The 17,855-nt window shown below is 44.2% G+C and overlaps 2 protein-coding genes across 2 annotated transcripts in view; one reads left to right on the top strand and one right to left on the bottom strand.

Annotated features, from left to right (window-relative positions):
• unc13d (unc-13 homolog D (C. elegans)) overlaps positions 1–6,310 on the bottom strand; it is a 27,974-nt gene extending 21,664 nt beyond the window's left edge. The window contains exons 1-10 of the mRNA XM_062532385.1: positions 6,005–6,310; positions 4,267–4,311; positions 4,078–4,128; positions 3,296–3,352; positions 2,824–2,931; positions 2,486–2,545; positions 2,255–2,321; positions 1,579–1,759; positions 469–513; positions 73–144 (exon numbers count right to left, since the gene is read on the bottom strand). Of these exons, the coding sequence (XP_062388369.1) occupies positions 73–144; positions 469–513; positions 1,579–1,759; positions 2,255–2,321; positions 2,486–2,545; positions 2,824–2,931; positions 3,296–3,352; positions 4,078–4,128; positions 4,267–4,311; positions 6,005–6,067 (749 nt within the window). The 5' untranslated portion in view covers positions 6,068–6,310. The remainder of the gene's footprint in view (positions 1–72; positions 145–468; positions 514–1,578; positions 1,760–2,254; positions 2,322–2,485; positions 2,546–2,823; positions 2,932–3,295; positions 3,353–4,077; positions 4,129–4,266; positions 4,312–6,004) is intronic.
• Positions 6,311–8,243: 1,933 nt separating this feature from the next.
• On the top strand, positions 8,244–17,843 carry wbp2 (WW domain binding protein 2). The gene is made up of 8 exons (XM_062532384.1): positions 8,244–8,417; positions 9,465–9,573; positions 10,014–10,149; positions 12,161–12,253; positions 12,843–12,980; positions 13,458–13,577; positions 13,947–14,020; positions 16,187–17,843. The coding sequence occupies exons 1-8, from the start codon at positions 8,359–8,361 to the stop codon at positions 16,232–16,234; spliced, it is 777 nt and encodes a 258-aa protein (XP_062388368.1). The 5' UTR covers positions 8,244–8,358; the 3' UTR covers positions 16,235–17,843.
• Positions 17,844–17,855: the final 12 nt, after the last annotated feature.

Genomic DNA, 17,855 nt, shown 5'->3' with positions numbered 1-17,855 from the left:
CACTGCTAGCATTTGTATCTGTACATGAAACATTTGTGCATGTGTGTTCTATAGACAGACAGACAGACTGACCTGGTCAGACCGTGGAAGTTCGAGCGGATATCCTCCAGCTTCTGGACCAGAGACAACTCTTCATCCTTATCCCTGCGGGAACACAGAGGTCGCCACAGAGGTCGCAAAGGTCACAGAGGTCAAGTTCAGGGCATCCAGCGTCTCGCCACTGACTTACAGTCACATGACCCAGGGGAAACACTGACTTGGCCCGGGGCGCTGAACACTTCTGGTAGCTATAGGAAAACCCCTTGGCATCGACGACTACTGTACACTCATCCTTGGCTAAGAGAGCACGAGGAGTGGTTTGGTTTTGCGTAAGTGTGTGTGTGTGTGTGTGTGTGTGCACGAGTGTGTGGCCCACGCGGAGGGGAAAGGGGACGGTTGCTGACACCCAAGAAGGAAACGTTGACTCACCACATTTCCACATGCAGACTGGCATCAGCTACGTCCTCAAACTCCCTGTGAAAAACAGAACCAGAGAGCGCCAGTCAAATGGAACCAAAACGCATCAGTCAAATGGAACCAAAATGCATCAGTTAAACAGAACCAGAGCCATATAAAGAGAGAGTTGCGACAACCCGGGTACAGAAAATTCGGTTTGTGACGTGGTTCGTGTAACTTCAAATAGTTCAAAATAGTTCCCGGAAGCGATTGACTGTTCGTTAGAATAACCGTCTTTTAACGAGTGTTCGATCCTAACTTCCGGGAACTATTGTTGAGAAAATAGGGAACATTAGCGTCAATGGAGTTGTCGCAACTCTCTCTTTATATGGCTCTGAACAGAACCAGAACACACCAGTCAAATGGAACCAAAACGCATCAGTTAAACAGAATCAGAACGCATCAGTCAAACGGAATCAGAATGTGCCAGTCAAACAGAATCAGAACGCATCAGAATGAGACCATACAGCACACCATGTGCGTCAGAACCGCAGTGTTCTGAGCATACAGAACGTTAGTCAAACAGAACCACAGAGCACAGTACACCATACCAGTCACACAGAGCAAAAACCAGAACTCCACATCTGAAAGTTCCATAAAGCTGCAGAGGACAGAAATGACAGACCCCCCAAAAACGTCCTGAATAATCTACCAAGAGATGAAAAAGGAGGACGAGAGGCGCTGCAAGGTTCCTTTCGTGTTAAAAATAAACAGGTGCTCTTTAGTTGTTGTGGTTTCAGTCAAGAATCAAAACAAGAGAAGAGACTAAGGTAAACAAACTGACCAACTTGTTTACTTGTTTGCCTTGCAACAAGTAAACTATCTATAACGGAGTGCCTTAGTCTCTTCTCTTTTTTCAATCTACCAAGAGATTCAACTCTATAACAGTCCAGATCACAAAGCACAACTTTGCTTAATAAACTAATTAGACAGCCATAATGAAAATGTGCTGACCTCAATCAAGCCCTGACAGTTAAAATAATCCGGTCACCATAATTAAAGTCAATCGATGAGACAGGTCAGGAAACAGGCCCTCAGCCTGTTCAACAAATAAACAAATTAAGAAATAAATAAATCTCTTACAGCACAAATGTCTGGTCCCACTTGGGGTTGAGAGTTTGCTTCTTGATGTCAGTTTGGACGATCTCCTTCTCCGACGCGGCGTCCTTCACCACGGCCTTCTTGGCCTTGGCCATCGCCTTGCGGGTGCTCTTCTCCTTCTCGTTGTGCAGGACGGTCAGGATGCAGTAAGGGTCACTGAAACCTGGCCAAAACAAACAGAGTCCAGTCTTACACCCACTGCCACTTTTCTTTTGGGGGGGGGCTTTTTGTGCCTTTAATGAGGCAGGACAGTAGAGAGCGACATGAAGTGAGTGAGTGGCAGTCGGGGTGGGATCCGGAAAGAACCAAGGGGCGGGAATCGAACCCGGGTCCCCGGCGTACAGCGCAGGTGCCCCAGCCAGTTGCTAAGTGGCGTAGACAGGCTTCCATATTCATCAGAGGCTGGTAGTGAAAGACATTTAAGACTACTGGAAACTGAAACAGTAATGGAACACCACGGCTCTTACTTTCACTGTCTGAGTTCATTTCCTGCAGAACACAATACTGATCCAGTGCATGAGTTTTTTGTAAACCACTTGCTAGTTTCATAGTAAGCTACTTCACTGGACTTTACTTCTCAGCCGCCGCTTCATACTTCACACAAACAAGCCGCTTGTGATGGTTACTGTACTGAGAGTGAAGCCTTCAGAGAGCTTACCGCTGATGTCTTTCCCAAGAATGCCTTTGGCTTCCTTCACTGTGACCATCAAGCCATACGCAGGAGACTGAGGGAACAAGGTCATATATTGGTTCAGTGCACTCTGCTGTATGCACTATACAGTATGCAAAACCAGCCCTCCCACTGACACGGCAGACTAGTACACAGTGTGTGTGTGTGTGTGTGTGGGCAGCATGCAGCGTGTCCTTTGCATGTACAGTACATCCTCACCTGTGTCTCCTGCACCTTCCTCAGCAAACTGTTATGCTCTTCATCTGTCATGTTGAACGCCTGGTGTGAGGAGGAAACGGTTATAGCTTCTCTGGCCGAGTGGTCTGTCCGAAGTTTACAATGTATTGAAAGGGTTTTTCTTTTAATAATTCACCATTTGATCTCAAGGACAACACAAGAGGCAAACCATTATACTTCATCTGCATCATGCTTGACGTGAAACTATGTGTGTGTGTTTGGGTTTGTGTGTGTGTGTGCGCGCGCAGGTGTGTGTGTACAGTATGTGTGTGTGTGTGTGTGCGTGCGTGCGTTCGTGTGTGTGTTTATCTCGAGTTCACCTGCTGAATGTAGTGATAGAGCTGGTCCTCGGTGTGGATCTCTTTGGTGGCTGGTTTTCCATGTCTGTGTGCAACAGTGTACAGCAGCTCCTTATACAGAGGCTTCAACTGGAGGAACAAATGACAGAGAGAGAAAGAGAGAGAGAGAGAGGGAGAGAGAGAGGGAGAGAGAGATATCTCACTGTAACCCAGATGAAACTATGTCCCTGGCAATTATGTAATTCAAATGATCTACTCATGCAGCTTTCCAACACAACAATTGACTGCAAAAAAATCTGAAAAATCTAGCAACTCATCTATAATCAATTATAAATAAATAATTATCCGTCCATCATTAAAAACAAACCAGTGAGGGACTCAATTTATTATAAAACTGGTATATAACATTGGTATGTTAGGACAGAGAGATGCTATTGGTTGAGAAAAACAGAGAGATGCTATTGGTTAAGAAATGAACCAATGGGAATGTCACCTCCTGCTCCTTGTGTCGCCGTGCGGCCTCCTCTGGATTCTCAGTCTCCTTAAAGTCCTGTGGAGTAGAAGACTCTTGTGATAGGCTACTTGGCAGAGGCTTACTTCATAACAATGATAAACAATAAACAACTCATTAACACGGCAAGATATAACTAAATCAACCAAATAAGAAAATTAACCAATAATAAACACTACATGAGGATCAATTACAGTAAATTAACTAATTGAAAGTAAAGAAATGTTTGAATAATATCACTGCCAATAATAATGACATTTTAAAACACACCATATTACACACCTCCATGACAGTGCTCCACTGTAAGCATGTGTTGTGTAATAATGTTATGAAATACATGGTATTACAAAAGGACTGCAGAAACAGTCAGAACATCCAGAGCCAACAAACAGCAAACAGAAACTAGAAGATAGGTTCCCTTTAGTACTGAATGATTCCATGAGAACTAGAAGATAGGTTCCCTTTAGTCCTGTATGATTCCATGAGAACCAGGGGATAGGTTCCCTTTAGTCCTGAATGATTCCATGAGAACCAGAGAATAGGTTCCCTTTAGTACTGTAGGATTCCATGAGAACCAGAGGATAGGTTCCCTATTGTACTGTATGATTCCATGAGAACCACAGAATAGATTCCCTTTAGTACTGATTAGTACTGATGGTAATCCATCATTATCAGAGAGATAGAGAGAGAGAGAGAGAGAGAGAGAGAGAGAGAGAGAGAGAGAGAGAGAGAGAGAGAGAGAGAGAGAGAGAGGGAGGACTGACCTTCTTGTCCTTTATCTTCCTGGTCTGTGCCAGTTTACGAGCAGGAGAACCCTGTGGGGAAGAAAAACAAAAACATAGATGTGCCTCACCCTCACTATTGCAACAGAAGAGAGGACAAGAGAAGACAAAGAGAGGAGAGGAGATGAGAGAGGAGAAGAAGAAAATGGAGGATTCGTCAGGTGTGTATACCTGTCTGCGCCGGTTCTTGGTGAGTCCTGGGTCTGCACCATGCCCCTGTTTGAGCAATGAAAAGGAACCGACATATTAATTCAGTGATCTATGCCCTCTCCCTAAAACACACTTACAGTACATCACACACACACACACACACACACACACACACACACACACACACACACACACACACACACACACACACACACACACACACACACACACACACACACACACACACACACACACACACACACACACACACACACACACACACACACAGCATGAGGGACAGACCAGACATTGTCTATAACCAACACATTTACACAGGAACATTGGCTTCATGGAGCCAACAATCAGTATTCAGTATCTCTCACTGTTTTAGGCAGAGAGGGATATACAGTATATATGTATATATATACATACACAGAGAGAGAGAGAGAGAGAGAGAGAGAGAGAGAGAGAGAGAGAGAGAGAGAGAGAAAGAGAATTGCTGCTGACACACTTTCATGAGAATCTGTCTCTAATTTGAGGTGACAGAATGTAACCTAACTGCTTATGGTGCTAAACTGAGGAATACACAGATGACTAAAGTTTACTTTTCACCACCCTACTCAGACATAACCAGGCATCACTGTGTGTGTCATGTGTCACATTTGAGGAAGGTCAGCTCATGACTCGCTAAGGGATCTATGACATACCTCCATGAACTTTTTCCAAAATTTCACAATTATAATTGTCTAAATTTAGAATTCTATATTTAAAACATGTTGCTAAAAACAATGTGTTGCTGCATGACCTCCTATTGTATCTGTGGTCCACAGACAAGCTCATGAAATAACACATTAAAGGAGCATTCAGTAACAGAAGTACAAGTAGATTGGTGAATGTGCTATCTCGATGGGGTTTTCAAACAAAGTAGCGGATCCGTCACGGTCACGCTACAGTTGTCCAGGCAAGTTTAAAGCCCTGGTTTCAATACAATTTGTCAAGTGTCTCTTTGTGATTAGATATGAATAGATATGGCATGACACACTCCTCTCCTCTGTTCATATCAGAGGCGTGGGAGTCCTACCATAACACAAACACCACAGGGCTTACATATGAGTGCAGTACAAACACGGAACAGATGTAAATGCAAATCCACGGCCACCATTGAGCGGCACCAGGTCACTTCCTTGTTGAACTAGCCATCACAACATCGCAGAGCAGCGTATCAGAGAAGCATGGCTTTTTTTTTTTCAAAAAGGCAGAAAGGCCCTGAGGATCTGTCCATGGCCTGGCTTAGAGTAAGGTTACCTGCCACAGGTGGGCCACCTTCAACCTGTCCCAACCAGTTAGCGTTTAAAAGGCTGAACTGAAGCGAAACTGAAATTGTGTAGCTGCCCTGTTCAAGAGCAGAGTGTCTTTCAAAAGTGCTCTTTTTCCTAACAGGCACCGAGACCAAACACGATTCTAAAGTTGATCATCACAAAGACAGCGTACAGTGGAATGGTGTGATTTTAACGCTATTGGTGGTAGTGTGTGTGTCTTGGTGATACCACTTGAAATGATTTGACAAAAAGATATCAAGAACTGCTATCTTACCCACACACACAAACGCACACACACACACACACACACACACACACACACACTGTACACACACACACACACACACACAACTGTCATTAAATGTAAGTCTTCCTGTCGTTTGATTGTCACAATTGACACTTCCAGGCAGAGACCTCTGAAGTAAATGCTGTGAACTTGCCTGCTCAGGAGGGCGAAGGAGAGCATCGCTGTTGGTGGTCTCTCCATCCTCTGCTGGCACCATGCTGCAGACAAACGACGCGCGGTCCTCACACACAGTCCCGCTGTGTCCAGCAAAGTCCAGTAAGATCAGCTCTGATGATTTTATCACCCCCGGCACTGACGGACGAACACCACGAAACGGAGAATAGGGCAGCGAGGAGCGAGTCTGAAAGTGTCTCTGGGCTTCACAATCTTATGATGACATCTGAGAAAGCTTTCCTCCAACACAGATAGCCTACAAGAGCGAGGCACTGGCAGATGGGGTGTGGTGGGAGGGTGGTTTCAGGGGCAGTGGGGGTGGGGGGAGTGGGGGGAGGAAGTTAGCACTTCCTGTCGAAACAGATGAACCTGTGACTTGCAACTGTTTTTTCTTCTTCTTCCTCGTCACTGTGCAGTGATGCAGTCAGAGATCCACACAAACACGTTGAGTGCATCTTAAGCTTGATGACCCCAGGGCATCGTCATCATTAGTGCAGTTTTCCTGTCGCTTAAGAAATAAAATGTTGCCATAAAAGTGGTCTGCCTTACCACTTCCTGTTAAAATGTTGAGCCTGTAGACGTGCAACGTCGTCTTCTGCTTTAGTGCTGTCTTGTGTGGCTGAGGTGCAACGCTATCTCTCCCCGATCTTTTTCTTTCCTTTTTGTCAGTCTTGCTGAGCATATGTCATCGCTTCAGTTTCCCATGTTGTGCTCTAGCTCAGGCTCTGCTTCAGGCTCTCGCAGAACAAACCCCTCTGGCACGGAGGGATCGATTGCGCTGTCCGAGATAAGGCCTCCACTCTGTTTGCACACTACCTCAACCTGCCTGGTTGCTTTCGTTAGTGTTGTTGCACACGATTGGCTGTAGAGAGGCCATGAATGTAAATCTGCTTGATGCTTAATTTGCATGCAAGAGTGGCTGCATGATACTTGTGCAGATCTAGTCCAGATCTGTCCCTTATCAGGTTGAGGTGGATGGAGTTCAATGTCAGCATAAGGCATCATCTCCGTGGGACTTTCTCCAGAATAATTTGAAAATCACGTCACCGGACAGACTAAGACTGACAGAGGGACTGATATCTAGCTTGGTAGCACACCCACCCTAAAAGAGTAGGAGACAAATAAAATAGTATTACAATACATGGACAAAGGCCCCATCCATTTAAATTATGCAAGCTGTCCTTGAATCTAAGATATGACTAAAACTTGAATGGAAGAAAATAACATATCAAGAAAATATGGACTGTAAGACAACATTTCAATAAGTTTCATTCAGGTTGGACCACTTTGGCAGGGTAATAACCCTTGCTGTTTCGACCTTGTGGACTGTGGGAATTCCATAAGATCAGCCCACAATTGCTAAAAAACCTCCATACAAAATATGGGGGGGAACCTGGCACACAATTAAATTCACCTAGGCTATCAATTTGCTATACTGTCCTATAAAGGTAAAATACCTTCACTTGAAACTGAGATACAATACAATACAGTTTATTTGTTGTCTAGCCAAATGTATCAGTTATACTGCATAGGACACTGTGAATCTGCTACTTACCAGTTTGAATACAAATAATGTGGTATAATCTTGGGCTCAAACTTGACCTTTGACCCTTATTTGGAAGTTACTAGGCTACTCTGCCAACAAATAAAGGGTTGTGCCAAGGCAAAAGGCAGTAACTTACTTTCATATATCAGTAGCCTAAAATACATTGTTTGGATTATAAAGTACTGTCAAATACACATAACAGCCTATGTTTAAATCAGAAACCAACAATCAGGCTATTGTTTGTGGCACAGAGAGCAAGAGAAAGGGAGGCAGAGAGACAGTCTGCTAAAACTGTTGCTGAAATGACATAAAACGGTCTCACTTTTGATGGGAATCTGGCTTTAGTTTGAGGTGACAGAACATAACCTCACTGCCTATGTTGCTAAACTGAGACTGACTGAAGTAGGATCCACAGCCTAGCAGAATAATTTTAACATTCCTAGGCATAGGCCTACCTTCATGAATTTCTTCCAAGGGGTGTCAACGTGTTACATGTAATTGCATTTATTAAGACATGCTGCTTAAACAGAGATTTTGTCGACTTGGTCAGAATATAACCTGTATATTTAGATTTTACGCGGGGATAACGGGAACATTCGGGAAACATCCACAACGTTAGCTAACCTATGATGTCATATGGTGGGTGTGACTTCGTGCCGGAAGTGCAGGTGCATTTAGCGTTTCACGTTCCTTGGTTTGAGATCAAAACAGTCTATCCATCGACCACTTACTGCGACATATGCACTGAAAATTCTTGTTTCCAGAGCTTGACATTTGGGCACCAAACCATGGCCCTAAATAAGAATAGCTCGGAGTCTGGTGGCGTCATCATAAACAACAGCGAAAGGTAACAGGAATATTCTGTTGGAAACCATAACTCGTGAGGATGGGCATTCATTGAAGCTAACGTCAGACTTTGCTAGCTAGCATCTGTTAACTTTCCAACCTAGCCTGTAACATAGTTAGCAATACCGAGCTAACGGTTCTCAGCATCCATCCAGCAGACTATAATGTGTGTGATCTGAGTGGTTAGCTTCACCATTTCCTTTTCTTTCAATAATGAATTAGGACACTGCAAACAAACTGAATCACTTTTTTATCATGGCCGATGTAACAGCTCAAACATTAACTGATGTCTTGCTAACGGTGGGCAAAGGTAGCCAGTTTGGGACCACTGTCATACTGTAACAAAAATGCACTATGCTTAATCATTGTGACCAAGTGCGACTGTCTCCAGCTATTCTCACATTGAGTAGTGTCAGTCGGGAGTCGGGACTCGGTAGCCTGATACAGAATGTTTTTACTCGTTTTCAAAATTCTCAAGCTACATCATGTAACGTTAAGTCATGTCATATGCTTCCGTCAAGATGCACTGGATATTAGTAAACCTATTAAAGGTGCATTTTGTAACTAGACAATCAGCCAATCAGTGTGTCTGTCATTTAAGCTTCTTAGCTGCATTTTGCTAGAATCCATTTAGCTGCCGTAGATAGTTGGCTTGTGTAAGGTTAAGAGCATCAGCATCCGAAGTCATCTAAACGAATATCCATCACTTGGTCATGTGTTACATCAGATCCAGAGAAAAACACCATATGGTTGCTAGTCACTGTCATCTAGCCTTGTTATATTACATCGTTTTAGACATAGACCCTTTTATATGATATGGACCTGTGTCTGCAATAAAGCTTTATATATATGGTGGATGTTATGCAGTAGGAAAGTGCCAGAGCCTGATGTTATACACGTTTCATTGGAAAGAATGGCTATTGCAAAACAATTAAATCATATTTATTTAAGATGTTATTCGGCACATTCCTCACTGAACATGAATAATTGGTCCAGGAGTAATTGCATAACATTTTGTTCCCTAAATATGTGTGTGTTTTTATTTCAGTGTCTTGATGAGCTATGAGAATGTGGAGCTGGCTTTTTGCGAAGCAGAACGTCTCCCTGATGCCTTCAAGAAGAGTAGGAAGGGAGGTGTCTACCTTACCCCATACAGGGTATGTTAGTGTCTCCACCACATTACCTCATACAGGGTATGTTAGTGTCTCCACCACATTACCTCATACAGGGTATGTCAGAGTCTCCACCACATTACCTCATACAGGGTATGTTAGTGTCTCCACCACATTACCTCATACAGGGTATGTTAGTGTCTCCACCACAGCTAAGCACATGCAATAGCCTCATATCCAGGTGAACGAGCTGCCGCCTGGATCAGTTCTTCCTGGTCTGTTTTTAATCTCACACACACACACACACACACACACACACACACACACACACACACACACACACACACACACACAATCAAGCACATGTACACAATCAGCCTCACATACATGAATGTGCACTTAACTTAGTCTGCATAACACACACACACACACACACACACACACACACACAGTTTGTCAGAGTGCCTGTTTGTGTTGTGCGTTAGGTGATCTTCCTGGCGAAGGGAAAAGAGGCCCTGCAGTCGTTTATGATGCCCTTCTACCTGATGAAAGGCTGTGAGGTCAAACAGCCTGTACTGGGGGCCAACTACATCAAGGGGACAGTCGGCGCAGAACCAGGGGGTGAGAAACACACATACACACACACACTTACAAATATGCACCAAAACTAGCTTATATACACATATGTTTACTTAAATACACACTTGCTGCCCTGTACACAGACAAATGTAGTGTAGGCCTGTACATACACACGGCCACACACTCACATATAGTGTAGGCCTGTACATACACACGGCCACACACTCACATATAGTGTAGGCCTGTACATACACACGGCCACACACTCACATACAGTGGGTATAGTAAGTATTCACACCCATGCTAAAGTTGACTAAAAAGAGGAATATAAAATCATCTTTTGAGAATTGATTGTAATGCCTTAATTAAAAAAATGAGTAAAAATCAAACCGCTAAGGACACTAATTTTCTTTGTGATTGAAGAATGTATCGTAAATAGATAAATGAAGGGTTCAGATGCAAAAGCCTCTAAATCCGTCTGACCACTTTTCTTTTAAATGAGCATTTTGTATCAGGCTCCTATAGGATTTCGCCTACAAATCAATATTTCAGACCAGGAAGAGAATGGTATTTAGTGAGTTTTGAAGCTTAATAATTGAATTAACTTACACTATATGTGAAGAGCATTCACTCACCATCATTATCTAATTTTTGAAAAAAAGTGGATTTAGAGGCTTTTGCATCTGAACTCTTCAAATGTTCTTCCTTAAATACAGGTTGCATAAGTAATTGAACCCTATGTTAAATTCCCATAGGAGCAGGAGGATTTTTTATATGTTTTTATTTTTAAAGGCCAGCTATTTTATGGATCCAGGATATTATGCATCCTGATAAAGTTCCCTTGGCCTTTGAAATTAAAATAGCCCCACATCATCACATACCCTTCACCATAGCTAGAGATTGGCATGGTGCTTTTTCCAGTTAGCCTATTAGCCTGTTTGATGCTCATTGAGCTCAATGCAAATCAAAAAGGCTAATAGGCTAACTGGAAAAAGCACCATGCCCATCTCTAGCTATGGTGAAGGGTATGTGATGATGTGGGGCTATTTTAATTTCAAAGGCCAAGGGAACTTTATCAGGATGCATTATATCCTGGATCCATAAAATAAGCTGGCCTTTAAAAATAAAAACATATAAAAAATCCTCCTGCTCCTATGGGAATTTAACATAGGGTTCAATTACTTATGCAACCTGTATTTAAGGAAGAACATTTATCTATTTACGATACATTCTTCAATCACAAAGAAAATTAGTGTCCTTCGCGGTTTGATTTTTACTCATTTTTTTAATTAAGGCATTACAATCAATTCTCAAAAGATGATTTTATATTCCTCTTTTTAGTCAACTTTAGCATGGGTGTGAATACTTACTATACCCACTGTATGTAGTGTAGGCCTGTACATACACACGGCCACACACTCACATATAGTGTAGGCCTGTACATACACACGGCCACACACTCACATATGTAGTGTAGGCCTGTACATACACACGGCCACACACTCACATGTTTAGTGTAGGCCTGTACATACACACGGCCACACACTCACATGTTTAGTGTAGGCCTGTACATACACACGGCCACACACTCACATGTTTAGTGTAGGCCTGTACATACACACGGCCACACACTCACATGTTTAGTGTAGGCCTGTACATTCACCCCTGTGAGCGCTGCCACCGTTACTCCTGGCACACGGGGTCAAGCATAGTGGCCTATTCTGAAGACATGTTCATCAGGGGGAATTTTTCTAGATGCAGCAGTAAGGTTGGTACTGCAAATACAGGGTGTGTGTTTAAAAAAAGCTCTCAGACTGAGCCGCAGGGGGGGCTTCAAATGTCAATCAACATTTGGCTGGGCAGCACTGGAGGGAGGTGTGTCCTTTTTAAAGCTCAAATATTGTCTAGATAGAATAACAACAGATGCATTGTATCCTGGTCGATTTCTTGTGTCTGTCTATGTTCTCTTTTTTCTGTTTTTATTATTATTATTATTATTACTATTATTATTATTATTATTTGATCTGGGTTTGATTTGTTTGGTCTTCTGCAGGAGGCTGGGAAGGCACCGCCACCTTCAAGCTGATCTTCTCTGCAGGCGGAGCCATCGAGTTCGGCCAGCACATGCTGCATGTGGCCGCCCAGGGTAGGAGGGACACGGACACTTTCCTCTGAACGCTGTTTGTTTGTTTGTTTGTTTGTTTGTTTGTTTGTTTCCTGTCTTCCCTTAGAAGCTCATTTGGCCAGTTGTGTACAAAACAATCAGCTTTTTGTCAAAGCCCACTCCTTTTTTCATAAGATGATGGAGGACAAGAGTATTTTGTATGTTTTTTTGTGATCAGAGCCGTATGTGGTCTGGATACACTGCCACCTGCTGAACTCTGTAGGTACTACACCATGTTGGAGGAAACTGCAGTGACTTGGGTATTTGGGTTAGGATGGGAAAGTCCGGCTCAAAATAAGCTGATGACTAATGCAGGTCAAGTAAAGAACAGGCAGATGTCCATTGGATGATGATCTCGGAGACAAGAATGATCCAGATTTAAATTGTTTGTCATGAGTTTTTTTTTTTTTTTTTTTTTTAAATGTTAATTGATTTGTGTTGTTTTATCACCTTTTTGTGGATTTTGAAGTGGAGAATTCAGCAATATCCAAGATTTTTATTTTTAAAGAATTAAAAAAAAAAAACAATTCCCTGTAAATGTAACTTTTTCTGTCCTGTGTTGCCCTGGCAGCATCCAAAGGGCAGCCGGTTCTGGGCGACTTTGGGAACTGTCCCTACATGGCGGCCAATGGCGCGTGTGCTTACCCTCCTCCTCCATCCAATGGGATGTACGCCTCTGGGCCCCCCCCTGGCTACAGTTACCCCCCAGGTACGAACACTCTCCACTCCAACTCCCCGCTGCCTGTGTTTCAGTCAGATAGTTCAAAAACTAAACATAAAATGATCTTCCACAAGCTTCATATTCATATCATTCATCTATTTTCAGTGAATTACTTTTTTTTTAAACATATATTAGATTACAGTAATGCAAGTAAACATTAAATATAGTCCTGATGAAGACCCGGTGTGGTTGAAACCGGTTGGCGTTTTTATACTATGCCCCAGCCTAAATAAAGGGGTTTTATTGATAAATTCGTCCTTGGCTCAATACAGGAGTTGCCTGAAGTAGGCCTAGTAGCCACTTTTTCAATTAAATATAGTCTGTTTGGAGATATAACAATGATCTGCATAATATCATGCAGAAGTTTATATTTCACTGTTTGTCATATTAGTACTTGGATTTGGATTTGATGGCGGTAGTAGAATGGGTAGTATTTGGCTTCTCAGTGTTTGTGTGTCCCTTCAGGCGGGTTCTATCCCAACCCCCCAGCGTTCGACGGCCCGGCCGCCTACATGCCCCCCCCGCCATACTCCGCCCCCCTGGGCCAGTCGCCACAGGGCCTGGACCTGCCCAAAACAACCGCGGGTAAGAAGCACAGCCGCCGGCCGACTTATGCGTACAGCTTTTAAACATGTTCAGAGGCGTACAGTACATAACAACGGAGCACATTACAAGCAGTCTTACAAGCCGACACCGCGCTAGTGTGAGTGTATTTGTGTTTTCCAGCGCTAGTGTGATTGTATTTGTGTTTCCCAGTTTGAAATCAGTGAGTACATGTGTCTCACTCATTTTATCCATTATATTTATTCTGTTGCAATTCCTTCCTATCTCCCTCTATCTCTCTCTCCCCCCTCTCTCTCCCTCTCTCTCTCCCCCTCACCCTCTCTCTCTCCCACCCTCTCTCTCTCTCTCTCTCTCCCCCCCCCCCCTCTCTCTCTCTCTCTCTCTCTCTAGCGGAGGCTAAGGCAGCGGAGGCGGCAGCCAGTTCTACTAGCACCGTGTCTCCATCTCATGTGTATCTGCCAGAGGTGAGCAATAAGCACATCACTACTCACACACACACACACACACACACACACACACACTCAACACACACACACACACACACACACACTCAACACGCATTACTACTCTCACACACACACCCACTCAACACACACACACACACACACACACACACACACACACACACACACACACACACACACACTCAACACACATCACTACTCTCACACACCCACCCACTCAACACCCACAGCTCACCCACTCACTCTCACTCAACACCCACTGGCCCTCTCTTCTCTTTCTTTCTCTCCACCCCTCCCCTTCTCTCATTTCTCTCCTCTTGTCTTTTCTCCTTCTCTCTCTCGTTCCTCTACTCCTTTCATTCTCTCTCCTCCTCCTCTTTCCTTCTCTCTCCTCTCTTCTCCTCCTCCTGCATGCCTGTGTCTCCTCCTCTCATCTTCTCCTCTGCGTCATCTTCTCTCCACATCTGCTCTCAACACACATCACAAGCCAAGCACGTCACACACACACACACACACACAGACACAGACACACACATATATACATACTGTCACTCTCTCTCACACACACACACACACACACACACACACATATACAAAAACAGTTCTGGAACATTTGTCAGACTTCCTGCCAGCGCCTGCATAAATTGGCGGTAAATGGTGTTGATCAAAATGGCTGCAGCGAACCCTCAGTGATTGGTGCTATTCTTTCATGCTACTCTCCTCATGTCTGCCCTCATTTATAGAAACAGGGAAGATGTCTAAGGTGTTATATATCTATAACTTAAGTACAGGTAGGTAAGAGCTCAAACAAATGTAGAATAAATGCAGTCAGGACTTGGGCCTGTGCTATGCTAACTGAGCAAAGCTAATCCTTACCCTGAAATGGGTCCGGCCCAGGTAGTCATGGCACCACGGATTAACCAGACACTTGCATTGTGCTGAAACGATAGCCATTAACCTGAGACCACAGAGGCTGGAAATCAGCTCTCTTAAGAATAAAGCCTCCTCTCGACCTGTGTACACACACACACGCACACATTCGCACATACACACACTTACAGGGCCTTATGTATGTGAAGGAAAGTATAACATAGACTGATTGTATCCATGTCCAGTTGAGTCAGTATTGGCTGATGATGAAGTGAAATAATTTGTGTTGTGCAGAGAAGGAAACAGAGAGACAAAGAGAGTGTGGTTGCACAATGCAAAATATGTGGTGTGTGTGGCTTAGCCTTCTCTCTGTGATGTGCTGGCTATCGCTACTGTCCATCACTGCGGTCTATCGCTGCCTTGGCTATCAGCTCTCTCTGCCTCTAGTTTTCATCAACCATGACTGTTGCATAGTGAACATGTGTAGGCCTAGTAAGAGGACTGTTTTCCCCAAGGCATTTTTGTCTTCCATCTTAGTCTTCATTTGGATTAATTTATATTATAATAACTCGAGAACTTGGAATTGGAACCTTATCCTATAATTCCAGAGTTGGAACTTATGTATGAAAATATGTAGTGTTGTTGGTCCTACAGTACATGCCATGTGAAAACTCTGTGTTAAATGTACATGTAATTCAGTATTGTGTGCGGGTGTGTGTGTGTGTGTTTGTGTGGACAAAAGAAATAGTGAATGTCAGCAGATGTTTGTGATATGTGATACGCTAGCACCAAATATCGATATGTTTACTAAACAGGGTCAAGGGGAGCAGAGCAGAAGGCAACAGGTCAACCACAGAGCAACACACACACACAGAGAGAGAGAGACAATACATTGTAGACTCAGGTTACAAACACTGCACGGTGCTGAACAGCTCCGTGAGGATGCAGTGCTGTGCTTTGTGTACTAATGCACTGTGCTCTGAACTAGCACTTTTCCCTCACTGCGTACTGCACTACTACAGTCTATGTCTACTGTACATACTGTAGTACATACTGCATGCATACACACAATAAAGCACACTGTACTCCCACTACCATACTTGTCACTAAAATCTACTAACTAGACTCCCTCTGGAGGCACATGGACGTGTCTGAGGCATCTGAGGCTAAAGATGTACAGTAGTGGATGTGGATGCTAGAGAGTGGGTTGTAAGTGGAGCTGGATAAAACACTGAATGTTTGCGTTTTATGTTATGTTGTTTCTTATTATTATTGTTGTTGTTATTATTTCCCCAGGACAAGCCTCCCCCCTACTCCCCACCTGAGGACAAGAAGAACCAGTAGAGGAGACCTGAGCCTCGGTCACTTCCTGACCAGCCCAGTCCAGCCAGCACCCTCCCTTCCTCCGCGACCTCCTCACTTCCTCCTTCCTCCCTTCTCTCTCTCTCCCCTCAGGCCACAGAGTCTGTCATCCCTCTCTCCCTCCCTCCCTCTCCCTCACGTTTCCCTCTTCCCTCGCTTTCTGTTCGCATCTCTTTTTCTTCTCATCCAGGCTTCTCTTCAAGCTTCACTGGTGCCACTTCTCCTCCTCCTCCTCCTCCCCCATCTTGTGATTTGGAATCTGGAACTAGTGAGACTGGAGTTCCGCCATTGCTATGGCAACGATGCAGAAAATAAAGATGGCGGCGGTTGTAGCTAGCTAGTCTGGTGGTGCAGCCAGAGACTACATAGAGAGGGCTAGGCAGGTGTCACCAGGTCTGACTGACAAGAATGAATGACCGGTGGCCTGACCGCCTGGCTTGCTGTTAGTGAATGTACGCGACGAGAATTTTTATTTTCTTTTAATTCATTTCATTTAATTTCATTTCATTCCTTTTATTCTGGCTGCTTTGTATGAGATCAAAGTTAACCTGGAGCAACACTAAACCAGCTATAGTCAGTATTGTCATACTGTATGTGAATTGTTTGTCCATTTTGTTTGTATGTATGTATGTATGTATGTATGTATGTATGTATTGCTAGGAGTTCTTGGGGATTGCAGTCTGGGACCAATGCACTAATGCATAGTAAAAGGCCAGTGTTGAATTATCGTCGTCAGACTGCACGCGCGAGGGGACCACTGTTCTGAGACCCGGACGCTAATCTGGGATTAGAATTGGAGTGTGGAATGCTGGGAAGATTAATTTCGGTGGGAAGCATGCGTGTGCAGCTGGCATCTACTCCGCTTAACCCCTCACCCCCCCTCTCCCCCCACCTGGATGAACTCTGACCCCTGGGCAAGCATCACAACACACATCGCACTGGGGCATTCTGTCTGTGTATGTGTGTGTGTGTGTGTGCGTGCGTGCGTCCTCTGTAGATTGCACTGACTGAATGCCTTGTTTGTGTGTGTGTGTTTGTGTGTGTGTGTGTGTGTCCTCTGTAGCGCACACTGACTGAATGCCTTGTGTGTGTGTGTGTGTGTATGTCCTCTGTAGAGCAAACTAACTGAATGCGGTGTGTGTGTGTGTCTGTGTGTGTGTCCTCTGTAGACTGAATGCCTCTGGTGTGTGTTGTGCGTGAAGGCTTCTCCTTCACCTGTCCAGCAGAAGCGACCCCGGCTAGAGGCCGACTCCAGAACAGATCCGGCCCAGCGCCAGGCCGGGCCTCATCTGGGCTGAGTCAGGTCGGCATCGAGGTTGGCTGCCGGGTCTGAGCCACCCGCTCTTTGCACTTTAAAAATGCTACGCTATGCTATGCAGCAGTGACCAAACTCCCACCTAACCCCCCTCCCCCCACCCCCACCCCCATCTCCACCGCTCCTCGTTGTAAGATTCATAATATATCTGCTATATTTATTTCCATTCGAGATGACTACAAAACATGACGTAATTTATTTGAATGTCGAGCTGTACCAGTCTAGCATGGGTTTTGAACTGTGACAATAACTCTGCATCAGTTTGGATTTTAATAAACTAAACTTGTG

This window comes from Sardina pilchardus, chromosome 3, assembly GCF_963854185.1.
Source record: "Sardina pilchardus chromosome 3, fSarPil1.1, whole genome shotgun sequence".
Classification (NCBI taxonomy): domain Eukaryota; kingdom Metazoa; phylum Chordata; class Actinopteri; order Clupeiformes; family Clupeidae; genus Sardina; species Sardina pilchardus.
The sequence above is the reverse complement of the archived record's forward strand: the minus strand, read 5'-3'. Positions and strand labels throughout refer to the sequence as shown.

Coding starts and splice junctions, on each gene's coding strand:
- wbp2 (XM_062532384.1), top strand. CDS start 8,359: ATGGCCCTAAATAAGAATAGCTCGGAGTCTGGTGGCGTCATCATAAAC. Junction 8,418..9,464: donor ATCATAAACAACAGCGAAAG/GTAACAGGAATA, acceptor TTTTTATTTCAG/TGTCTTGATGAGCTATGAGA. Junction 9,574..10,013: donor TCTACCTTACCCCATACAGG/GTATGTTAGTGT, acceptor GTTGTGCGTTAG/GTGATCTTCCTGGCGAAGGG.